The sequence below is a fragment of the Procambarus clarkii genome, chromosome 67, assembly GCF_040958095.1.
Source record: "Procambarus clarkii isolate CNS0578487 chromosome 67, FALCON_Pclarkii_2.0, whole genome shotgun sequence".
Classification (NCBI taxonomy): Eukaryota; Metazoa; Arthropoda; class Malacostraca; order Decapoda; family Cambaridae; genus Procambarus; species Procambarus clarkii.
In genome coordinates this window covers 21264660-21292009 of record NC_091216.1, presented here as the reverse complement: position 1 = coordinate 21292009, position 27350 = coordinate 21264660, and the positions used below count along the sequence as shown (strand labels likewise).

Sequence of the window (27350 nt, the reverse complement as noted above, 5' to 3'; positions counted from 1 at the left end):
CCCTGCCTGTGGGTTTTTTCAGGGTCTCGCGGTGTTCCTATTCTGGGGTCTCGCGTTGGGCCCGTAGTTTCCGATCTCCTGGCGAGCTCGCTTGCGTTGGGGTTTTTCCATTCAACAGACGTTCCATCTCCATTTTTGCCCGCTTGGGTTTCCGGCTCTACCTCCTCGGTGGTCGTGCCCAAGATCTTCCTGCAGCTCTGCCTCTTCCTAGGCTTGGATGAACCTTGACGTGGCTGGTTGGGTTCTGACTCGAGTCTCTCACCTTTGGTAGGTGGTCGGGTGGCTTCGTTGTTGGTGTCCCACCTGTGCGTTTTTCTTGGTGGCAGTATGGGGTATTTTGGCGGTCCTTCCTTTTCCTTCTGTCCCTCTTAGGTGGCTGCGTTTGTTGGCGTCGGCTCGGCTTTTCTGGTGGGGATTGGGGGCCGTTGACTTGCCACATACTGTCGCCTCATTTTGTGTGGCGCTGGCGGAGCCGCTTCGGCTTGCTTTCAGTCTTGGTGTTACATCTGCACCGTTCGTAGGCTGTTTTGTGCGTTGTTTCACCTCTGGCCTGTTCTTGTGCCGCTTGGGTTGTCCTGGTCTCTGGACAGCATGCTCTTTCTTCGGGTGGTGGTGGCCTCTTTGGTTCGGGTTTGTTTTGACGGCTCTTTTCCTGTTGGCATTTGCCTCTCGGGCTCTAAGTCGCTGAGCTGCTTGCTCTCCTTCGGTCATGGCGAAGTTTGTTCGGTTGCAGCCGTCTCCCACTTTTCTGGCATGGGGTGAGGCGGCTGTGTTCTAGGGGGGGGGGTCCTTGGTTTGTTGGTGCTTGGTTGGTCAGGCCGGGGGTGCGTCGTGTTTTGTGTTCAGTTGGGGCCCTCCACTGTTATTTGCGCGCCGCGGCTTCTGTGTTCTGTGTCCCCTTTTCCCTCCCGGAGAGAGAGGAGCTGCGCAGACAGAGGCGCTGTGTCGTGTGACATCATACTTGTTTCCCTGTTTTCTGTTGGGGAGTTCTATCCACTAGTTTGGCTTTTGGTAGCAATTTTCACCAGAATAGAGGTTTGTTTTGGGATGCTTTCCTTTCTGGATGTTTGACCCGGTCGATGGCAGACATAGAATGCTTCCAACCACACGGGGATTTCTATAGGCCATTGCTCCCGTTGCCTCTCTAAGAGGGTCAGGTTCTGGCCATGGTCCCCGGTAGGCCCTAAGAACTCCATACACATGACTGATGCCAAAGTCTGACATTAGCATATCAGCCTGGTATAGCTCCGGGGAGCCTCCGGGTCACACCCAGAAAATAGTGTTTCATTACATTCACCGCTGGCTTTTTTAATTTGAAAATTAAATGTTTTTGCTCATACAGTGGTAAGGGAGCAAAGCAAAACCATCCTTGACGTTTGAGGGTTAATGTTATAAAGGGTAAAGGCATACTTTGTCATTGGTAATGAAAAGGTTTTATGAAGTTGCATGACCAGATTGTAAATCATTATACTATACTGTATTTCTGATGTTATTACAGAATTAACATTTCCTTACCACAAAATTAGCATTTAGCTGTACCGTTTTGCTTCTCGTACACCTTCTGCTCTCAAATGTAACTTTACAAAGTTATTGGGTTATCGACACCTGATTTTATATGGTCATGAGAATATATTACCTTTACAACTGAAGAAACATTTTAGAAGATATCTGAACATGAGCAACTTGACTAGCATTCATATACTGTATATGCAGATCTCTCTCCTAAGTTTGTTGTCAAATGTGAAATGCATTGCAAATTTTTGGCTGTGTGATCTTTTTCCATATTATTAGCTGTTCGTTATTTTTGTTATGGGTAGATAAAGGATTATTTTGTTCTGTGAGTAATAGATTTTCTTTGAGGGAACGGAGAGAGGGAGGGAGGGAATCCAAACAAATTATTGCAGTGAAGTGCTATAATAATAATTCAATGCTTTTGAATGCAAAAAAATCACCATCTATAAATTTTCTTTTTTGTTTTTATTATATTTTAATGGTATACCAGTTATATTATAGGTAGTTCATAATGCTCTAAATAATCTAGGACTAAAATTTTGTGAAGGGTTTGATGAGCTACAGCTGACCAGGTGGGAGAATTTGTTGAAATAAAAAAGGTAATTGGGCTTTCTGTAAGGAAAAGGTAAATTATTATTGAATTGTCTCATTTTGAGTTCCTCGGCAACACACCTCACTGAACCATCCATTTTGTAAATCTTAGAATATAGTTTTAATAATTTGGAGTGTTGGAAAACAATTCTAACTTTTAATTATACAAGAATACAGGTTACCAGATGTTCATTACTATTGAGAAAAGTATAGTACTTGTATTGCTTGTCTCTGCAACTGCCCAGGTTATTTTTTGTTTTAAATTCTGTCATGTGATACGCCTGCACCAATTTATTTGTGTTAGACTAGAATATGGAAGTAGACTGTTCCTGTTTGTCTTGCCAGATAATATCCATTTTTAATCCTGATTTATAAAATAAAAATAGAATCTAATTAAGTCCTTATATTGTATTTCTAATCTTGGCCTTTCCTACACTGACAGAAAATTTTGGACTCAAGTATTCATTCATTTTTATTTTGACAAATCAGAAAAAATGCAGGTGAATATAATTTTATTTTGTAAGAGAGTGCTCATGCCTCAAAGGCTTTACATGGGGTGCTTAAAAAGGTTTGAGTGGTTTTTGAAGAAAGTTCAGATGTAGTTCAGTATCATGAATATGATTTCAGCATACATATGTATATATATAGTTTTAACAAATGAGCCATAAAGCTTTGTACTTTTCTAAGAGTGTAGTGATCAGACTGATTATTGGTCTAATGCGTATAAACATATTCATAATATTAATCTGTGCTTTGGTGGGTTTTTATGAGTGGTATAATTCAACCACTATAGCTCACCATCAGTAAGTACAACACAGTCCATTGCTAGAGCTTCAATTACCTTAATATTTTTATTGTGTGAATATGTCAGGTATCATTAGCTACAGCACTTAAGATTAACATTCAGTCAATCTTAAGAATTAGTTATAGTCAAAAAATGCTCAACTATGGAACTAATGTCACACAAAATTTGGGCTTTAGTGTAAGGACATAAACTGAACAAATAGTTGACTTCATATTCTATTATATAAGTAAGCCATGGAGTTATAAGTTACAGAGTCTGCAAGAGAGAAAGATGTGTTAAATGTAAGTACAGTACTGTATTAGGAATTTATTTAATAATTAAAATTTACTAAAGGAGGTTATTCAAATGTTTCAATTTATATATATATAAATTGTATTCTGAGCATTTTCCATGGGCAACACAAAATGAACAGGTCATTAATGTTTTGTATTTTTACAAGATTGTATGTTTATAATGTGTCCAAACTAGATATTACTGTGAAGTAGATTTAATTATTATTATATTTTATCTGGTACATTAATTAGTTTTGACCTTTTGATGGTATGCAAATTTTGTGTTGACTTATAATTTAATTTTTACTATAATTTATCTTTATTGCATTCTTTTAAAGTTATCTGAATACTTAAAAGGTAATATTGTAGGCCTAATTTTAGCATTCAGTAAAATACCTATTGAGGAGGATTGATTGAAATAATATTATTAATACTTCAGCCTACATCTTTACTCCAAGCTTTATTATTCATTGATTTTCACCAAAAAATAATGTTTATTTAACAACAATTAAATAACAATTTGTTATATCCTAAATGTTTTAGGCAAAATGATAAAAACTAGATATTTTACATGTATGGCTTGCTCAGATGGCATGTTAGCACAGCAATTTTGGCCCAGTGAATGCATTACATTTATGTATGAGTTATGTGTACCAAGCAACCATTTAAATTTCAGTGTCACTGTATAAAGTAATTCTGCAGTTACATGATTTTAGTCAGCCTCTAAGTAGGTCAATATTATGGGCTTTGAAGTACCCATAAACTATAATTATATGCATCAAGCACAGATTTGTTAATTGAACTGTGTGGATGAATTATTTTAGGAACTCACGTTAAGCTAATGGCAACTCCAGCTTGTTTTCTTGTGTTCACCTCGCTTGACTTGTGACATGATCTCAGTTAACTTGTGGCTCACACCAAGGAGTATGAATTCAATTATAATAGACATTTTTAGGAATGCATGTAAAGTTCTTAGTAGTAAGGTATTAATCACTGGAGAAAAGTGTGACATGTAAATGAAAGAATAATTTGTATTGCCTGATATTTCCTGCATTTGATATTCAAGGCTTATAATTTATTGCCAGTCTCTTACTATAGATTAACAGTGTAAAGTATTTTTTTTTTAAATTGTCTTTGTATTTTTTGTTAGTATATAAGAATCATATAATTTGATATACTGTATTGTGAACATTGTAGCTTTAGCAAAGAGAAATTGGACCAAAGTATCAATAATTTTATAAGTAACTCAAAAGGCTTCTTTATTGTTTGGCAAGGGGGGCTTCAAAAGTGTTATTGAGGTTCATCTAGTCTTCCCATTTACAAAACTCTTATAGATACTCTCGTTTTTACATTGACTTGTAGATATAATCATGTGACAACATGACTACTGGAGTGGGAACTACACGCGAGTGACTTTCGTAATTAGAAAATAGAGCGATTAGCTTAAATTGCCCATGGAAACCACTATCATGGGAGAAGTAAGAGGACACCATCATGGTAGAAGTAAGGAGATACTATCATGGTAGAAGTAAAGGGACACCATCATGGTAGAAGTAAGGGGGACACCATCATGGTAGAAGTAAGGGGACACCATCATGGTAGAAGTAAGGAGATACTATCATGGTAGAAGTAAAGGGACACCATCATGGTAGAAGTAAGGGGACACCATCATGGTAGAAGTAAGGGGACACCATCATGGTAGAAGTAAGGAGATACTATCATGGTAGAAGTAAAGGGACACCATCATGGTAGAAGTAAGGGGGACACCATCATGGTAGAAGTAAGGGGACACCATCATGGTAGAAGTAAGGGGAATAATTTCTTCTAGTAATGGACCTGTGCTATGGCCATGTTCAGTCTGGGGGCCCATGTTGTGGTCCATCACTTGTCTATCAGTAATTACAATATCATCTCAAAAATTATGTCGCATTCTTCTATAAAAAAAAAAATCCATTTAATCCATTTGTTTTATTTTTTCATTTTACTCTCTTCAACTGTGGGCTAGTTGCTATCATAACATCGGTTCTCTTTAAAGATGCTTATTTTCTAATCAACGAAAGTGACAAGTGCATCCGGCATTACCCGAGCCAATGTGCACTATGCTTCAAATGTTGCTGTTGCATCTCTCACATTCCAAGGTGATGTTGTCATCAACTAAAATATTTGAGGAAGGCAGTGAAGGTACCGCCCATGTTTCAATGTTTACAATGAAATACTGCATGTGTTATAAATAAGGCTAAAATTAAACTTTAGATAATATGAAAGGAGAAATAGCAAAGATTTTCCTAGTTTTAAATGTAAATTATTTCAAATAAATTTGGGTATACTAGTATTGTCCATTTTCAATTTTTTTTATTTACAATTAGAAAGCTTGAGTGGTTTAAACATACTGTATGAGGCTGCACAGTTTGCTTATTGCCCATTCCACTATTAATTGTACATCAGTGTGGAAAACTCAAGAATATGTGTTGTTATTAAATGGTTCTTGATACAGTAAATGGACCCTTTTAGGCCAGAGATGAATGTGTCTATTTTTTCTCTATAACAGGTGAATCTGCAGTCACCGACATCTTTATAGAGGTACTGTAGTATCATCTTATTAGTCCACAAGAGTTGTATAATCTTCCTATTACATTTCTACTTTTGTAAGCTCACAATTATGCTATTTTTTATTGTGTGTGTGTGTGTATGTGTGCGCGTGTGTGTGTGCGCCTGGAACCTAAATAATACTATAGAGAAAACCTGTGTCGATATTGGATTTGCTCATACAATATTGACTACTCATGATAAATTCTTGTAAACTCTCAAATAGTATGAGAGGTTAATGTCCTATGCAATCAAGATGTTACCTACATCCAACATAAGTATGATTTAATAGCTGTTGTCATTATTTACATGACAATAGATAAACTTTATTGTCTCTATAACCTGTTTGTGTCTACAGTGCACCTCTACTCCATTTGCACACATCTGTAGTAATCACAAATATGTATCAGATTAGTATTAAGTGTCATTTAGTCTTCGTGATGCCATCTAATTACACTTAATGCGCACAAATGCATCTCATACACATTCATTGTCATTCACTACCTGGAATGAGGCGATGGCACATCGGCAACAGTAGTTTATTTACATGGAAAATAGCATTGTCCTGCTTCTTGAAGATTTCATTGGTTAATTAGTATTTCAGAAAAATGCATTTCATATGTTTGTGCTGTACTTAACTGGCATTTTTCTTTCAATGATTCAATATACAAAATATTTTACATGCTTAAAACTAAATCTGTTGTACAGTAATATGTTTGAATGCAAGCAAATTAAGAACATAGTTGTAGTGTTCTACCATTGGTATAATGTGGCACAGTAATGTAAATTATTGTGCAACATATTATCAAAATTACATGTGGTTATTTTACATTTCTCTTGCATTTGAGATTTAATGTAAATTGATATTTGAATACAGTACTAGCTATAATACTGGTCATTTAGTAATTACATGGAAATTAAACAAATGTTTATATAAAATATATATGTATACAGTCCAGTATATATATTTCACGAATGACTGAATGCAGGTACTGCAAATGTTATTGTAGTGATTTGTGGTAAATGATGTAATGTAGAGTTGAATTGCAGTGAGTTGTTGGTTCACCAGTCCAAGATGCTCATGGGTTCATGGTAGGAGCACAGCTTTTATGGTGTAATACCAAGCTAATAGTTTGGTGATTAAGTCCAAGTTATAATAAGAATTTAAGACAGGAAATAGATATGTTTTTATAATTCGCAACATAAAAGTCTTTGCTCTGAATACATACATGAGAGTTTTGTGGCAACGCTTGCTTGAGTTGCTGAGTTGTTTCTTGCACGCCGTCTCTCTTTCAGTTCTAAGGAACAATCATGGCTCTAGGCAGTGTAGATACATCATTGGAAACTGTAAAATAAGGATTAGAATTTGCTATTTTATATATGGCTTTTGAAAACTTAAATAAATGTGAATGACCTGTTACAGTTTTTACCTTAGTGGAACCTTATTAGTGCATGTTAGTAATTATTGTTTCAATATGTCAGAATTCACATTGACAATCAGTGCTATTTGCAGCTTACTAAGGGCATACATTATAAAGACATATTAAATAGAATGTTCAATGTTATAAAACATATATTTGCATACAATTATTTAAGAAATACCTAAAAAAAAGTACAACTTTAAGTAGCCGTGTCTTCCCAGACAGATACCATAGATGTTTACATATTTAAGCCTCGTTGACATATGTAAAATGTGCTTTCCTAAGACCAGATATGAAAATATTACAAATCACAGTATGTAGGACACACTTGCACACTTCAAGGCACAAGTAGCAATGCTTTAAAAATCCACCTCCATTAAAAGAACATTTTTTCAGTCATGATAGTGTTGGAATACAGTAGTGCCCAATTCTAGCGAAGAACATTTTGAAGATAAAACGCATGTTCATTTATGTGATTATCACCACTTTTGGGATGGATATCAATATTATAATTAATTTTTATCACTAGATTTAATAGATAAGTCTTTAATATTGTCAATGCAAAGTGAGTGTGTTAAGTGTAGCAGAAAGCAATGAAAATAGTAACAGAAATGTATTGCTACCTAGTAGTATGGTTTCCATTGGTTGGTTTCCCATTTGTTGTTTCCCACTGTCGGAAATAGGAAGCCTATTAGGTTTATTGAGGTTCCTCTAGGTAAAGGAATGATATTTCCCAGGATGTAGCCCACAACAGTTGCTTAACTCCAGGGTACATATTTACTGCTAGGTAAACAAAGGTGAAAGAAAACGTTACCAAATATCTGTCCTATGAGTTAATTAACCTTTCTGATTTGCACCCTAAATATACTGACCACTGTGCAAGAGTTATATTAACAATATTGGTATTAAAGATGATGAGAAGCTTACATTACAAATACTTTTTGTTACAAGGTATGTGAACACACCATTAAAAGACATATTTAGTGCTAACTTGTCACTGGTGTTGACTGGATGCTGTTAACATGAAGAAGGCCAATAAAACAAAATATGCTTGACAAAAATATTTTCTGTCTCTGCAAAGATAATACTGTAATAATAATTTAAATTATTGTTAAGATTGCTGTAGTCTGCTCTCTTTGATTACATTAGTAACTAATATAATTAGGGATAGTTTTATGTAAACATGTCAGGTAGAGTTTATGAATACAGTACAGTAATAGGCATATTTACTTTATGTCAGCTTGCTAAGTTAGTTTTGGTTCAAATTTAAACAAATATTTTTGTATTCATAAAAGAGAATGCTATGTAGTATACCTATCACTCTAAGTTGAAATATTTTGAAAAAATAAACTTTAAATAAATATCAAGACCTGACAGATGTCAGTATGAATATCAGAGAAAGATTGAAATCTGGCTAGAAGAATCTCTGTTGCATTATTTCGACAATATAAGTAAACAAAATGTGTATCTCTTTGTATGGAGAGAGAAGAGAGACACTTTATTTAGGGTATTGATTGTGGAGTGAAAAGTGACCAAACGGCCTTCCCAAGGGACAGAAATGAGGGAAAAGGAGAGACTTTACAACCAAACTTGTCTTTTTGTCAAGAAGATATAACAGCAGTTCTGTTTCAAAGCAGATAGAGTGATTATCACCAATGGCTACAACATGCACAAATACATGATGATTATTTAGCTTCACAATAAATGAAAGTTACAGAGAGTATTTGAAACTGGGAAAAAAACAGTTACTGTGGGCAATGCAGTGAGTGTCCTCGCCAATGGGTCCACCCCCCTCACATGCATCCCCAACGTTGAGCTCCACCCCGTCCCCACCTGACTCCCACACTGCCCTCTTCCCCAGTTTCCACCTTCACTTCTTTACCATTACTCCCACCCACACAACCCACCGACCACCCATGCATAGGGCACCATTACAGCAATTGAGCCACACACAACCATTACAACTGCCTTATTTAATGAAGCCAATGAACAGAATTATCCCCAATTTTCTCTGGCAATGAAACAACACATGTTAAATTTAATTTCATTTCTAGGCCTTCTTGGAGCAATCACCACAATAACAATTTAGTACTCCCAGAAGCAGTGTGCCCATTTGCAGCCATAATATTTATAGAATTCAAGAAAATGGATGGTGCATTTCAGAACATTGATGTCCTTATGGTACATGGCACATCCTGCTTCTGCTTGTCAATGCTTGTTGAGCTGTGTTAGTTAGTAGCAGCACATCACTGGTCTCAAATAATTTATTTTAAAATTGGCAACTTCCCCCATTGTTACAAAAGCCCTTCCTTATCTAGTGGCTAGAGTGATGTTCTTGTATTTTTCAGGCCAGACCAAAGTATAAATACACATATATTTTTGACATTGTCTACTAAAAACTCACTTCATACAGTACATAGTGTACTACACACACAAAGCATGAGACAGGACATTTAGGTCCCCCCCCCCATGCAGTTTACATGTTCTTTTGTCCTACCACCTCCTTTTTTTTGTTTTGTTTTATTTGATAATTAAGGGTCACAAGTTACACATTCTTTAATACAATGAAAGGTTAAAGATTGTGAATTTCTTGGAGCTCCTCAGCTTCCGGACAGGAACTGAGGACACAGCAGACGTTTCCCCTCTGGATTGCCACACTTGAGGCACTGAAACAGGAAACTGGCAGCTCTCATGTCTCTGGTAGTGTTAATGATCCTATGACCTAATTTTCGGAGAATGCTCAAACCACCCATACCCCAGGGGCCAAGCGTCTCAGATGCTCTAGGAACAAAAGTGTACCGATCTTTCAGTTGCTTGTATTTGTTAGATTTTACTGTTTCCCGATGGTTGGCTGCACCACATGCTTAATCAGCACCTAAGCATATATAGGTGTCAGCAAGGGTGGATACACGTATAGTCCCACACTGGTTATTTGCCCCCTCTTCCAGGGTATCAGTATTGTCATTTGGGCAAACCACAGAATTGCCAAGATTTTGGAGTATTACAATGTGAGGTTCTCTCTGCTGGGCACTGAGCTGAAGCAAGGCTTTTCTTAATGATGTCATTAACTTCGCTGTTTTGCATGCCAATCCCTGGAGCTACCACAGTGCAACCCATGCAATCCATGCCAGTCAGATACCACCCTAGTGCAAATACACATGTATTCAGTGTGAATTGAGGCACCAAGGTGAAGGACCGCTACAATACATAGGAATTGAGGCACCAAGGTGAAGGGGCCACTACAATACATAGGAATTGAGGCACCAAGATGAAGGGCCACTACAATACATAGGGTCTCTGGATCTACACACATACCTGTTGCAGATATATGTACAGCCAAAAGAAAGTCTACAGCATGGGAGAGCACCTTCTGCTCTAATGCAAACTTTCTCCTGTTGTGATGTAGCATAGAACATGGCATTAGCTATTTTTTCCACCATTGGGTTGTCCCAGCTGGACTGTTTGTATTTTTTGTTTGGGTATTGGGGCTGCAAGGGCCTCCCACTGGTTCAAACATTCAATAAAATTAGGATCGTGTATCCCTGCCGAATCACCCAGGGGTTCTGGTAGGATTTCTTATATAAGGTCATCCAACACATGGGGAGAAGGAAAGGACAGCTGGGAGAGCAATCAGGAAGGCTGTGCAGACACCAAGGCCACCAGTCTGATGGGAAGGGTTGCATGTTCACACTGAGAATTCTCAAATAAAAAGTTGAGGACGTTTTCTAGCATAGACTTTAAAATGGTATCATACTTGTTTAATTTGGTACTGCTGTGGGGCGACAAACACCTCAGAAACTACATTAGCTTTGGAAGAGAGAGGCATATTGTGAGGGGCTAGAGCATCATGAGCATTAATTTTGTCAATCCTATCCTACATCCTCCTTAGGTCTGTGATATTTGCATCCAGAACATCCTCGATCACATGTGAGCCATTGGAACACTCGGGTACAATTGGTTGACTCAATAATGGGAATGTTTGGCAGAACTGCTTTTATGTCCTCAGTAATAGCTGGGTTGGGGAAAACTATTTCACAACAGGCTTGTGGCAGCCAAGCATTCATGACGAAGTCGCTTTTTGATCCATCGATGTCGGCTCTTCCTATCATTGTGAAGTAGAATTCACTGAGAGTTGGATTGTTCACCCACCAATAGGGCAACCCATCCTCAGACCAAGTTTATTCTATCCAGCAGTCGACCCCAATGATATATTAAAAAAATTTAACATGTAGTTCATTCAAAACAGGAATTTTCTCAAATATAATTAATATTAGATTAGATTAGATTAGATTGGATTAGATTCTTTATTCAGTTAAAGGTATACAATGAAGATGAGTTACAAACATAATGTTGGAATTTAAAGATAGAGCTAGTACATACAATACCTAAAGCCACTAGTATGCAAAGCGTTTCGGGCAAGGTGAGGGGGAGGGAACACTTAGACTAAAACTTAATAGTAATTGAGCTTAAAGTATAAATTGAGTTAAAAAAATAAAAAATAAAAAAGGGGGAACATTGCAGTAAATAGGAATTATACAAGTTGGTCAACAAACAGCATTGTTTAAAATAGTAAGACGGGTTGACATTTAGGGGTAAAGTAGATTACATGGAGTTTATTAGGTAATATTTAGTTTTTATCTTAAACTGATTGAGAGGGGTACAGCCTTTGACATGATTGGGAAGGTCATTCGACATTCTGGGTCCCTTGATTTGTAGAGCATTTCTAGTTTGATTAAGTCGTACTCTTGGAATATCAAATAGGTATTTGTTTCTGGTATGGTGCCCATGGGTTCTGTTACAACCTTCTAAGAAGCTTTTAAGGTCCTGATTGAAATTACAGTTCAGAGTTTTAAATATATAGAGCACACATGCGAGGATGTGCTGTGACTTAATATCTAACATATTCAGAGATTTGAGTAAGGGTACCGAGTGATGTCTGGGGCCAGAGTTAAATATTGTTCTAATAGCAGCTTTGTGTTGAGTAATTAGAGGACGTAAATGATTTTGGGTAGTAGAACCCCAAGTACAAATATCATAGTTGAGATAAGGATAGAGGAGAGCGAAATAGAGCATCACCAGGGCAGGGCGAGGTACAAAATATCTGATCTTAGAAAGAATGCCAACAGTTTTAGAAACTTTTTTTGCTATACTGTATTTAGAATGTGTCCCTGGAAATTCAGCTTGTTATCGATGAGGATACCAAGGAATTTACCATCAGCTTTGTTACTAATTTGTATATTGTGTATTCTTAGATTAATTTCATTTGAGGATTTATTACCAAACAGAATATAGAAAGTTTTGTCAATGTTTAGGGTGAGTTTGTTAGCAGTTAGCCAAAGATGGACCTTATTTAATTCAGTATTCACTGTGACATTTAGAGCTAAAGGGGTCAGGACTAGAGAAAATGAAGGTTGTGTCATCAGCAAATAAGATTGGTTTGAGGTGTTGTGAGGTATTTGGAAGGTCATTAATGTAGATGAGAAAGAGGAGAGGGCCAAGTATGCTGCCCTGTGGAACACCAATGTTTATGGGTAGTGTAGGAGAAATGGAATTATTCACAGTAACATACTGGAGTCTGTCAGTAAGGTAAGACTGAAGGTATTGCAGGGATTGACCTCTGACTCCATAATAATGTAATTTAAGACGATGGTTTTGGTGGTTGACAGTGTCAAAAGCCTTTCGTATGTCCACAAATAACCCAACAGAGAACTCATTTTTATCAAGAGCTGTATGTATCAAGTTAATCATACTAATCAGTGCATCATGCTTTTATTGGGTCTGAAACCATATTGGCAAGAGCCAAGTATATTGTGTTTGGCTAGATAAGAGTAAAGCTGCTTGTAGATTAGCTTTTCAAATATTTTTGACAAGGTTGGCAGAATTCATATAGGTTTGTAATTGTTGACATCAGGGAGATCATAACATTTATGGACTGGGGTTACTCTCGTTTTTTTTTTAGACTATCCGGAAAGGTTTGGAGTTCAAATGATTTGTTGAAGAGCAATGCAATGGCAGGAGCTAGAAATCTGGAGGCTTTTTTGTAAATTAGAGATGGTATCTCATCAAGGGCACTTGACTTAGTTTTAAGGGAAAGGATTACCTCATTAACATCAGAGGAGTTAGCAGGAATTAGGTACAGAGACTTTGGATTGTTACTTGTAAGGTAGTCTTTAATATTATATATATTTTATATTATATTTTATTATATAAATTATAATTATTATTATTATTATTAATATATACATTATTATTTTATTATATAAATATATCATATTTAAATATATTTTAATATTATATATTATTATATATATTAACATATTCTGCATATTTAGGCATTGGTTTGGTTAAGTTAAATGTTTAGGTTCTGTTCCGTAGTACGTAATTTTGTAGTACGTAGGTGAAGCATTTACACCATTGTGGTTCAAACAAAAGTCGTCAGCGAAGCACTTGTTCTTGAAGTGTTCAGACATCATCAGTTGTGAGTAGTGTGTAAACCGTTTTTCATTCATAAACGGGGATTGCCGGGTGCATGGAATGGACTTTGGCCTTTGTTTATGAGGACAGCTTGACTAGGGAAAGTGAGCTGCAACCCGTCCTCAAATCAAGTCCATTCCATCCAGCAGGCGACCCTAAAGATGCATTTATAAAATTTTAACATGCTGTTCATTCAAAACAGGAATTTTCTCAAATATAATTTCTGTTGGCGATTATCTGTATTTGTAGTATGTAGGTGAAACATTCACAGAGTTGTGGTTCGAACAAAAGTTGTCAGTGAAGTACTTGTTCGGAAAGTGTTCAGACGTCATCAGTTGTGGGTCGTGTGTAAACCGTTTTTCATTCATAAACAGAAGGTATGGTGGGTGCATGGAATGGACTTTGGCTTTTGTTTATGAGGACGGGTTGTGAGCTGGGTTTAGACCGGCATGAGCAACCCATCCTCAGGCCAGGCTTGTTAAGAGCAGCAGCCGTCTCCCCGACGCATTCATAAATTTAAACATACCCGTACTGTGTAATATAAATAGGGTTCTTCCCATTTATAAATTAATATTGTCTATACAAATCAAAATGTAAATGATCGTTTGTTCAAAATCGCTAATCTCCGAAAATTCTTCACAGATTTTTTTAAATTTTGACACAACATTCCATTCGCATCCGAGCGTGTTTTTATATACATACTATATAAATGTCACGTCTGTGATGAGGAAAAATATGCTTTTTTTGAAAAACTGTTTTTCATGTGAGGGAAATCATCGAAACCTCCTTACCTTACCGATTGCTTTGAAATTTTGACACAACGTTGCATTTGAATAGGCACGTGTTTTTATATACTTACTATAAACATGCCTCACCTGTACTGTAATAGGAAAAAACATGCTTCTTTTGAAAAACGGTGCCATCTGTTGGACCTAAGAGCAACACTTGCTGTAATCTCCGAAAGTTCTTCACCGATTGCCTTGAAATTTTGACACTACGTTCCGTTCGAATACGCGCATGTTTTTATATTCTTACTATATAGATGCCACATTTGTGACAGGTAAAAACATATTTTTTTTTAAACAGCGCCATCTGTTGCATGTAATAGCAACACACATTATACAAAATATGTTTCGATTCCATTTCAATGTTTCAGATTGCATTGATAAATTTAATTTTCATATATCTCCATTTATTTTCATTTTTATTTAATTATTTTGTGTGACTGCATTGGAATTGAGCTGTGTTGTTTACCATACCATTCATTTCGTTAGTATAAGTATAGATGCCACACCTGTGACAGGTAAAAACATGATTTTTTTGAAAAACAGCACCATCTGTTGCAGGAAGAGCAACACACGCTATACTAAATATGTTACGATTCCATTTCAATGTTTCCAATGGCATTGATAAATTAAATTTTCATAGATTTTGATTTATTTTCATTTTGATTTTATTATTTTGTGTGACATTGCATTGGAATTGAGCAGTTTTGTTTACCATACCATTTATCTCATGAGTATAGTTTATTTTTTAATTTTCTTACTGTTTTTCATTTCGTTTTTTTTTAACTGTTCTTATTTTTCAAGGATGGGAACATTGGATCATTTGATGTTCCCATTTTTCTGATGGGAGCATCAGAAAAGCATTTTCAGAAGGGGATTTTCTTCCAATGTGTTCATTTGGGAACACATTGGAAGAGGGAGTGGGGAATGGTGGGGAGGACAAGGAAACAGGGGATGGGGTAATGGTGGGGAGGACGAGGGGATAGGGGAGGGGGTAATATTGGGGAGGACAAGGGGACGGGGTAGGGGGTAACGGTGGGGGAGGATGAGGGGATGGGGGAGTAGGGGATGGTGGGGAGGATGAGGGGATGGGGGAGTAGGGGATGGTGGGGAGGATGAGGAGGATGGGAGATGGTGGGGAGAACGAGGGAACAGAGGAGTGGAGAATGGTGGGTAGGACAAGGGGACAGGGGAGTGGAGAATGGTGGGTAGGACAAGGGGGACAGGGGGTAGGGGATGAGGGGACGGGGGAGGGAGGGGAATGGTGGGGAAAGGGGAAAGTTGCTGTGGCTCAGCAACATGCGCATGCATTACTGAGCCACAGCAACGCGTGGCCGGGTACAGCTAGTCATACAATAAAATTCAATATGTAGTTAAGTGTAGATTAGATGTTTAAGTTCTGTTGGCAATTGTGTTTGTAGTAGGTGGGGTACGTGAATCATTTACCAACCCATCTCCCGACTCAAATCTATTCCATTCAGCGGTCGACCCAACAGATGCATTCATAAATTTTAACATGCTGTTCATTCAAAACAGGAATTTTCTCAAATATAAATTAATATTATAATAGCATATTGTGCATATAGGAATAGGTTAGGTCAGGTGTTTTGGTTCTGTTGGTGATTATTTGTATTTGTAGTACGTATGGGTGAAGCATTTACAGCGTTGTGGTTCGAACAAAATTCGTCAGTGAAGCACTTGTTCCAGAAGTGTGAGTCGTGTGTAAACCGTTTTTTATTCATAAACAGGGGGTTTGGCGGGTGCATGGAATCACTTTTGGATCTTTGTTTGGAGGACGGGCTGGCATTCAGACATGCAATTCGAGCAGAGGGCGTCAGCTAAGCATGTTCCAGTAAAGTTCTTAAGTCATTAGTTGTGAGTCGCGTGTAAACCGTTTTTCATTCATAAAAAGGTGGTTATGCGCCTTGATCATTTAACTAAACTTTGAATATTACACTTAAACAATTATACGCTCGCATAAAAAGTCCAACATTTCCACAGACACTGAAGTATCGTATTGAATATTTGGAACCGATCCTCGTATCGGCAGCTTCTGTGCCGTTTCATATTGTTTGATATATTATTGGAGATTTAGAAGCACAAAACTTGTAGATGTATAACGTGGTCTAAAGTGGTATATGAGGTTCATTATAAACTGGAAGATGCGCGTAGATACGGACCTAAAATTGCAAATTTGTTCCTCATGTTGCAAGGCTAGTCTATAAGGTATGTTTTAGTGCACTCCTGGATGCTGGTAGTTGTAGCGGCAGTTTTAATAGTTTAGAAATCCCTGTGGATATGTAGAACGTACATACGAGGTAAGCCATCTTCGGTGCCACTATCTTAACTCATGAACAGGGTGTGTATTGTGTGTGCCAAATGATCGTGTTAACGGTGTACAGGCAGCTATACTAATCATCACCAGGTCTTTCCATTCCTTCTTCCTTCCTCCTGTGCTCTCTCTCACACACATATAGGGGGCTTGTGGCTGAGTGGACAGCGCTTGGGACTCCTAATCCTAGGGGGACCGGGTTCGATCCCCGGCGATGGCGAAAAACAAATGGGCAGTTTCTTTCACTCTGATGCCCCTGTAACCTACCAGTAAATAGGTACCTGGGAGTTAGACAGCCGTTACGGGCTGCTTCCTGGGTGTGTGTGGGGAGGGGGGGGAAAGTTGGTAGACAGTTGAGAGGCGGGCCTAAAGAGCAGAGCTCAACTCCCGCAAGCACAACTAGGTGAACACACACACACACACACACACACACACACACACACACACACACACACACACACACACACACACACACACACACACACACACACACAGCCAGAGCTCAACCCCCGCAAAAAAAGTTAGTAAACAGTTGATTGACAGTTGAGAGGCGGGCCGAAAGAGCAAAGCTCAACCGCCGCAAACACAACTAGGTGAATACACACACGCGCGAGCGCGGATCAGAGTAGTTAACAGGTTAAATGCATTTGGCAGTGATGTGGTGGAGGCTTACTCAATACACAGTTTTAAATGTATATATGATAGAGCCCAGTAGGCTCAGGAATCTGTACATCAGTTGGTTGACGGTTGAGAGGCGGGACCAAAGAGCCAGAGCTCAACCCCGCAAGCACAATTAGGTGAGTACACACACACGGCTCCCTAGGGGAGCCGGTCGGCCGAGCGGACAGCACACTGGACATGTGATCCTGTGGTCCCGGGTTCGATCCCGGGCACCGGTGAGGGATCGTACATACACACATACATGCTCCAAGCTGACCAAAATTATTTGCGTCTTCCTCACACACTGTAGCTGACCTTGATGGTAAATTATTTTAGCTTTAATGAGTCAAAATTATCATTGCCCATTCCCATACGAAAGGATTAAGTTTGGTAGTGGTTATATTTTATGGAAGGAAAACAAATTATATGAATTCACAGGCACTGAGTCTATCTTGAGAATAATTACACAGGTAATAATTTACCGTTGGAACTGCCCCTAAGGTGTGTGTCGTCTCCCCAACAGACCGTACGAGACCTGTGGATGGTACTGCTGGCCCTGGATTGAGCATCTTTTATGAGGCCATTAACCAGTCACCATCATCCGTCAACAGTCATCGTCGCCATGTCACCGTCGTCCAGCCTCTCGTCGTCAACAGTCATGCGGTTTCAACAGTCACCTTCCGTCAGTCATTGTTCACAGTCACTAGTAGACAACTGGTTTTCTTAATTAGCCAGCACCGACGACCAGCCACCTCTCTCACCCTTGATATCCTTCACGTGATTCACTGAAATGTTCCACTTGTAAACCTGTGGCAAAATGAGTTACGAAATAATTGAAAAAAAGGCTCAAAACTGCAATTTTATGGGAGGGAACACAGCGGCGAGCAGTGCAGATGGACACTAGCTGGCTGTAAGGTTTGGTGTTGGTAGAACATGTCGCCACCAAGATGGGAAGTTTTGCCCAGTAAATGAATAAGCCCCAAGTGTTAAAAGTGAAACTGAAAAACTATAGTAAGAGTCTAAGTCGATTAGATTTTGAGAACTTTATCGCACGAATTGAATATGAGACGTTAATGTTGCAGATGTGTGAGTTTTATAAATGGTGTTAAACCTTTGGTGAAGGAGAAAATATAAAAGATGTGTAACAATAGATACCAGGTGATATCAAGTTAAATCTCCAGTCTTTTGAAGCAATTATTTGTAAATGAAGTGTGTGGAATATATACATCTGGCTAGTGAATTCAAAGTAATTCAGCTCTAATGTACCCAGACTGAAAAATGTTATGAACTCTCAATACAAAAAAAAAATCAAACAATTCTAAAATTCAAAATAATAAACTTTTGAATTTTCACTAACTCTACGTATAAAAAGTGTCTGGTAAGAGAAATAACAGGGGTAGAATTGTGATTGCAATTTACGTCTTCAAAGTTGAATTTTCACCCCGAAGACTGTGTTAGTCTTATATTACCCTCACAAATTCCAATGGCATAACTGTATATGGTTTAGTTTCCAGAGCGTAATTAGTATAATTTCTAAAGGTTTACCAATGAAAGCATGTACATTAAAAAGTGCTGGTAAATCGTTAAAGAGACAAACTATTCACACATATGCAGACAACCACCAGGAAACTGGTACTAAGGTCCCAAGCATGTTGCTGGTCGCTTCATGAGGGAATAGTTGTCCTTAATTAACGAGTTTCCTCCTGGTAATTTGCGCATTGCATGTATACTGAAACAAAATATTATTTTCCTTAGCAGGTTCAGACTAGAAGCCATCCAGATTTATTAATTATGCAATAATTATGTAATTTAAAATCATGACCAGGTTTGAAGATAAATTTTGATGCACCAAGTTTCCCGCTGATAATCTTTCACGTTTATAACTGCTACAAAGATTTCCGAATTGTATACACGGGTTCTGAATTAAGATATTTCTACAAATTTCATAAAATTATACATGTATATAATTCAAGATGAATATTAACAGTTTTACAGCATTTATTAATAAAGGGCTGCATATTGGTGGGGTTCTCGAAGCCTCAGTGAAGATTCTGAGGATTCACACGAAGATCACTTGAACACTGGTTAGTGTCTAGCTTGGAAATTAACCAGGAGTTTGACGAGTCATATCTCCGCTTGTATTTCAATGGAAATCTTAAATTTAAAAAAAAATCGTTAGTAGTTGAAACACCTTAAACAGAAATAAGTGAAATCCTTCAAGATTCGATAAAATTGATTTGTTGATAGACCATGTCTCTTGCAAGGACAAGTTGCTACCAAGCCACACAGGCTTGGTAGGCTATTACCTCACTTGGCTGGATATTTGCAAACCCATTGTTTTTACGACATCTGGTGAGTCTAAGAAATTAGTTTAGAAAATTAGCTTAAAACATAAAATTAGCTTAAACTGAATTTTGAACTATCCTTAGAAAGGCTTACATCGTGATTACTGAATTATGAAGTGAACTGTCGCAATTAGCTTAATCAAACTTGATCAGGTTACTAAGAATTCTAGGAAATATTAGCTCATCCAGTTGTTTAGAGAAGGTATATTGAGAACTGTCAACTGGTATCACTGTGAATTTACCAGTTCACTGTTGAAGGTGCTCATTCTAGTGCTTGCAACATTCCAATATCAATGGTTTTGCCATGAAAATAAAATATATTTCTCTTGCAGTTATACCGCTAACTTGCTTTGCTTTAGCCGTTTAATTTGGTCATGCTCGTCACTTGTAACTAATACCAAACAGAATGAAAAATAAGGAACATGATAATGAGCGTTAGAAGTAGAGCCCAGCGCTTAGCTGTTTGTCGGAGGGAAAGGTGATGTGTCCCAGAAGACTGCGGTGTGCTAGATGACTGTGATGTGCAAAGATGACTATGGTGTACCCAGATGACTAGACGCAGTTGGGTAAGCACGGCATGCAGACAAACTCACCAAGCAGCCGGTCTCTCGCATTGTTCACAGTTATTTTTGTCCAGTTCTGAAATGTGAAGAATGTAGGAGTCGTGCGTTTGAGGCAGCGAGCAGAGATGGTGAATGTTACTCTATGTGGAAATGAAGCTACAGTCTCTAGGGCAAGTAGGAGTAAAACAAAGAGTGACATCGTGACGTCAACGTGGCGTGCCGGCGTACAACACGACGTACTGGCGTACAATGTGGTGTACCGGTGTCCAAGATGGCGTAATGGCATACAGCTTGGCGCGCATACCGGCGTCCAACACCACGTACCAGCGTCCAACATGCCGTACCAGCGTACACACGTGGCGTACCGGGGAACAACGTGGCGTTCCGGCGCTCAACATGACGTACCGGGGAACAACGTGATATACCAGCGTACAACGTGGTGTACCGGAGTCCAACATGGCGTACCGGCGTAGTGGGGAACAACGTGGCATACCCACGTACAACGTGGCGTACCGGAAACAACGCAGCGTGCCGTGGCTTAACGGCAAACATAACGTACCGGCGTACAACGTGGCGTAAAGGCGAACAACATGGTGTACACTGGTGTACCGGCGTACAACGTGGCGTGTACTGTTACTTAAAGCGTGATGTGACGTGCAGGGTAATGTATATTATATGCAGTGTGACGTACAGCATAACGTGTAACGTAACGTACAGGATGACGAGAGAGAGAGTTTCCTCTTGGAAATTATACTTACGAGGAATAATACTACAGGAGAAAAGACGTACATCTACATAATAACATGGTGAGATATCCATACGTTCATAGTTGCGGCGTTTAAGGTATTGTGAGGTACTCCCTATGTTTCAAACATTACACCTCGAACACCTGAAAAGATAGGCTACACCAGATTTGCGATCAACGATTTTAATTGTTATTCTTAGTAACATGTATTGTTTGTGGCGCTCATTATGGAGAGATCTCTTCGGAACGTTTGAAAACAGGAATAATCAATAAATTAAGTCTTTTCTCTTGTACTAATGTTCCTCGTACGTAATATGAGTCGACGTGCCATCATTTATTCTCTCGTTCTTAACATGGGGCCAGATTCACAAAGCAGTTACGCAACCACTTACGAACCTGTCCATCTTTTATCAATCTTTGGCGGCTTTGTTTACAATTATTAAAGGGTTAATGAGCTCCGAAGCACTAGGAAGCTGTTTATAACAGTAACAACAGTTGATTGGGAAGTTTTCATACTTGTAAACTGTTTAATAAATGTAACCAAAGCCGTCAAAGATTGAGGAAAGATGTACACGTTCGTAAGTACTAGCGTAACTGCTTCGTGAATCTGGCCCCTGATGGTCTGGGTAAATTTATCTACTCTTGCTAACAAAGGTCATGATGCGCCGCACCATTCCTCTACATATTTACCATTCCACTAAACAAATGTATTTTCCTCTCATTCATTGATATTGAAAGGTTTACAGAATGCGTAAATTTGCTAAACTTAATATAGCTTATTCTAAGTATATATTTTAGTCATGTAATCATTTATTACTTTATAAAGTAATAATGAATCGATAATGCACGAGGCTGGAATTAGTGTCAAGAGTTTGGCATAAATTGCATACCAACAGAACGGGTAAATTTAGTGCACTGTACAATATGTTCAGTAGGCCTACTGTTATAGGTTATGGTAAGCTTATGACGCTTGTTTAAGACTAATGAAGAAAATTTATCCCACCTACTGTTTATTAGTTTAGCTTGGTATGATATTTCACGTGGAATGATGGTGTGCGTGTAGAACCCACCAGGATAACAGGCATGTGTTCTTGTAGAGCTCACCAGGATAACAGGCATGTGTTCTTGTAGAGCTCACCGGGATAATAGGCATGTGTTCTTGTAGAGCTCACCGGGATAACAGGCATGTGTTCTTGTAGAGCTCACCGGGATAACAGGCATGTGTTCTTGTAGAGCTCACCGGGATAATAGGCATGTGTTCTTGTAGAGCTCACCGGGATAACAGGCATGTGTTCTTGTAGAGCTCACCGGGATAACAGGCATGTGTTCTTGTAGAGCTCACCGGGATAATAGGCATGTGTTCTTGTAGAGCTCACCGGGATAACAGGCATGTGTTCTTGTAGAGCTCACCGGGATAACAGGCATGTGTTCTTGTAGAGCTCACCGGGATAATAGGCATGTGTTCTTGTAGAGCTCACCGGGATAACAGGCATGTGTTCTTGTAGAGCTCACCGGGATAATAGGCATGTGTTCTTGTAGAGCTCACCGGGATAACAGGCATGTGTACATGTAGCGGCCTTCAGGACACAGAACATGTGTACCTGTGACGTGAAGATCCCACTAGAATACATTAGTACGTCGGGGTGTGCAGTCTACCAGGAAAAAGGGCTTGTGTGTATGTGGGGGACCTCGAGCGAGACCAAGATAATAAATACAGAACAGAAGAGGTGCACTTTGTTCTGTGTAGCAGTAAGAAGCAGATCGCGTAGCGCATGACCACCACCACCTCCTGCAGGTGACTGCCTCCCAGCGCCCGGAGTCTTGTCCTGCACGCGTCATGGTAGCTGGCAAGTAAATTGTCATATCTCCTTTAGTGGGGTGATTATGGTTCTCAACTCAGGTCGTGACAGAGGTCACCCAGGGCCATTATAGGTCACATGAGGTTTCCTAGGCAACCTAGACATCGTAGATCATGTAGGTCATATAGTCTGACTAGTTTACACTTTTTATGACGAGATACTCTTGAAACATTTTCCGGGGCAGTTGTAAGCCTCTTGCTATAAAGTCAACTCTTTTTCACGTGTGCGAAAGTTTTATTTTTACATGTTCCAAAAAAATAAATCCTTCCATGTGGTGCAGTGTACCCGAGCGATCCCATCTGCTGTAGTGAATGCACGGCAGATAGTGCCATCCAACACGTGGGATAAGGAACATGCTCACTTGTCTTGAGATAAGAATACAGACTCATTGTAAGATGCCCCAAACCCCGGCCAATACCTACATCACGACTACGGCTACGTGCAATATTATTGCAAACTAAATCTTCACTAGTTTGCCTGTGGTCATTATAAGATTCAACTATTTCAGTGATATAATAAATTACGATGGTATTGAACTCTAACACCCAGAATCAGAGAACTTATTAATAAAATGTGCCTATTAGGTTCCTGTATCCCCATGCCTCAGACTGCTCACTCATGAAGCATGATTGTACCCCAGACTTGATACCGCACACGAGTGTCGACCTCTTCATCTTGCCTACTATTCTCTTATTCATGTACTCATTCACTCTCTCCTATCTTGTCTTCATTGTATCCTTGTCTCCCATATGCCTCCTTAGACGTCTTCTTCATTCTCCCTTATACTAGGATTGGTTTATTCATTAAACTAAGATTGGTTCATCTCTCACACTAAGGTTGGTCCATCCCACACTAGGATTGGTTCATCCCTCACATTAAGATTGGTTGATCCTTGCCTATCGTTAGTGATCATTCCGCTACAAGTCGTGTTTGTTAGTCTTAGGCATGATTAGGTCGGTCTTGCAAAGCGTCGGTGCAGTTCGTCTGGTTTTCATTTCCTGAAATTTATGCTCTTGCACATAGAATAATGGCAGGAACAAGGCAAGGACCAATGAAAGTGCACTATCATGTGCATGTATAAGTGGTTCAAAATTGTAGCCGGGGAGGGGACGGGGTCAGATCACAGAGATATCTCTATGGGTAAGATACTGAAGCACAATTTTAATGTTTCTAAAGCCAGGAGACACCGTGGGTTGACGACTTGTTCCCCGCCACACACGACACTTGCACTTATGCCGTTAGTAGATAGCCATCTTTGTTTAGATCAACACGTAGATTTTCAAAATAGTAAAAAGAAAACAATGATAAACAAAAAAGATGAATGGATATTTTTAGTATTTAAAGAAAAGTTGTCCTGACTTGAATTTGTGTAATATTACAACTGTCGTCGCAACACAACCCGCCATGGATGCACAGATATTCTTTTGTTACATGTTTGTTATTCTAATACTTTCATTTGTAAAGGCTTTTATATTATATGTACGTTGTAATTCACCTGTCACTCTGGGGACTGAATGGAGAGATACAGCAGGAGCCTAGTGTAGCAGTCGCCCTTGACACCATCTCTTGTTTACTGAACCATCTGTCGCCAGGCAACTAACACCTTCAGATTCTAGAGTAATACAAAAACTAAATATTTAGTGTATTACACAAGCAAAGAGTGAACGTGTGTTTATATAAATAAAAACCTAATTTTTGTACACGATATAAAGAAGTAATGATATATGTTAATGATTGGTATTTTAGGTATTTTCAAAGATGCATCACCGACCATCGAAAGCTTACATTACATATCATTGTGCATACTATATAGTTCTGTTGAGTGTCGTGAGGGCAGTGTGGTCACTACCAGCACCAATGGCAACACTACACCGCCCACCTCCAGCCCAAGTATTGCTTTATGACAATTGGCTGACTCAAATACCGGTAAATCCCATTAAATGCATAGACAAAGAAGTAAAGAATGATGTAACCAAAAATCCTGCTGCACTTTGGAAGCATAGGATAAAAATACACTACCACCACTGCCATTATAACATAACACTACCACCACCACCACCACAATTATAACAACAACACCACCATTATAACAACACTACCACTATCACCATTATAACAACATAACACTACCACCAACACCATTATAACAACACTACCACCATCACCATTATAACAACACTACCACCATCACCATTATAACAACACTACCACCATCACCATTATAACAACACTACCACCATCACCATTATAACAACACTACCACCATCACCATTATAACAACACAACACTACCACCATCACCATTATAACAACACAACACTACCACCAACACCATTATAACAACATAACACTACTACCAACACCATTATAACAACACAACACTACTACCATCACCATTATAACAACACAACACTACTACCAACACCATTATAACAACACAACACTACTACCATCACCATTATAACAACACAACACTACCACCAACACCATTATAACAACACAACACTACTACCAACACCATTATAACAACACAACACTACCACCATCACCATTATAACAACACAACACTACCACCATCACCATTATAACAACACAACACTACCACCATCACCATTATAACAACATAACACTACCACCATACCTATCCACTAAGGTGCCTACCCAGCGGTATCACCAAAATGATCACCTTAACTGCTCTCATTACCACTACCAACACCTGGATGTTGGTAGACGCGCCTGGCGTGGAGACCGTCCAAGGAAAACACTCCCACATATTCACAACACACAATTAGTTGCCATTGTTATGCTTAGTGACCAGGGGTGGATTGTTCCGGCGGGCACATGGATAAATTAAGTGCACCATCTGGCCCACTACCAGCAGGCCTCGCTGCCAGCTCAATCCACCTCTTCCAGTTACAAAACATACACGTACTCACCTAGTTGTATTCACCACTCACCACTTATAGGGGTGATACCCCGGTTGTTTGTAGGGACCCCTTCGCCTAGAAGAAAATATACGGTTCTCAGGACAGCCTTTGAGGCTCCCAGATATGTAACTATATATTGTCTTCACCTACGATATATATATATATATATATATATATAGTGTGTGTGTGTGTGTGTGTATATATTGGTTCACTGTCATCAGCGTGTCAGGTATAAACTAAAGACAAGCAGCCATAGACGCTGTCAAGTTAGTGAAAAAGACCTAAGTGAAGGTCTGTATCGTGGGGCTGCTCCTTGTGTGCTACAGGTAGACAGTCCCCACAAGACTCAACATGGGGAGGGTGTGTGCAGACCCACACACCCTTACTGTACGGTACGGGGCCATTATATAGTTACATTTTCGTTTTTTGTTGTCATTGGCGGTGGCCTGTCGTACCGCCCGCGGCCTGTCGTTTCTGCAAGTGTTGCTCGCCCAGCAGAAACATGGTGAGAGTAACTATGATTGGGAAACACCCAGATACGTCTCATTAAGGTATGGTCAGTTCATCAAATTATTGTCAATCAAATATAATGGTGCATACATTGCTCATCAGGTTATAGGAGGAAGGACTGCTGGAGGGAGGTTGCAAGTAGGGTAACACTCAAGAGGCTGGAAGCACCAGCGGGAAGAATGGTGTTTATCTCAGTGTAAGATGGCCCTCATGATGGCAACACTAGCGTAGCTTAGTCTTGATTGGTCGCCTCCGTCTCAAAGCTGACTGATCTCCAATTAAAATTTTGACAATAATGTAATTATATTATGAATGATTATCCAGGAAAGAGATGTTTGTCGATGTGATAACCAAGAAAGCCCACAATAAAATGTTTCTCCTGAGTGATTTTGTTGAGAGACGAGTCAGTAACAACGTGGAATGCACCATTATAATGCTTTTTAGGCACATCAGGTGAAATTGATGGAGTAGACAGAAATAGGTAGCAGTTGCATGTATATTACAGTATATACAGTGCACTACCTGAGTAATGTATACTTGCTGGTGACTGGTCACGGCAGTGTTCTGCAGAGCCAGACAACCAATCACAACTTAGCTACTTAGGTGTGTAGGCTCGCAATACAGACTAAAGAAATCAGACCGGGATGATCCTCAACTAGAATTTGATTAATAAATCTCAGCAATCTAAAAGTAGTTTTTTTTCCGCTTCCTTCGTGTTTTTGAGCTTATATTATTTGCACCACACACACCAACAACCTATAGGTCCACCCAGGTGTTTTAAACATTTCAGTTAGTGTTTTAACCGTAGCCTAATCAGAAGTACCCCCCCCCTTCCCTCTCGCATGTATTTAGTGTTTAATATTTGTGCCTGCAGGATCAAGCTGTTAGCTCTTGGACCCCGCCTTTCTATCTGTCGGTTGTCAAATGTGCTGACTTCCGACCTATTTCTCCTTTATCATATTTA

At 39.1% G+C, this 27350-nt stretch overlaps 1 protein-coding gene across 1 annotated transcript in view; it reads left to right on the top strand.

Moving 5' to 3' along the window:
- The window catches only part of RhoBTB (Rho-related BTB domain containing), an 88106-nt gene extending 61030 nt beyond the window's left edge, over positions 1–27076 (top strand). Inside the window, exon 15 of the mRNA XM_069310401.1 lies at positions 17962–27076. Coding sequence (XP_069166502.1) covers positions 17962–18016 — 55 coding nt within the window. The 3' untranslated portion in view covers positions 18017–27076. The remainder of the gene's footprint in view (positions 1–17961) is intronic.
- Positions 27077–27350: the final 274 nt, after the last annotated feature.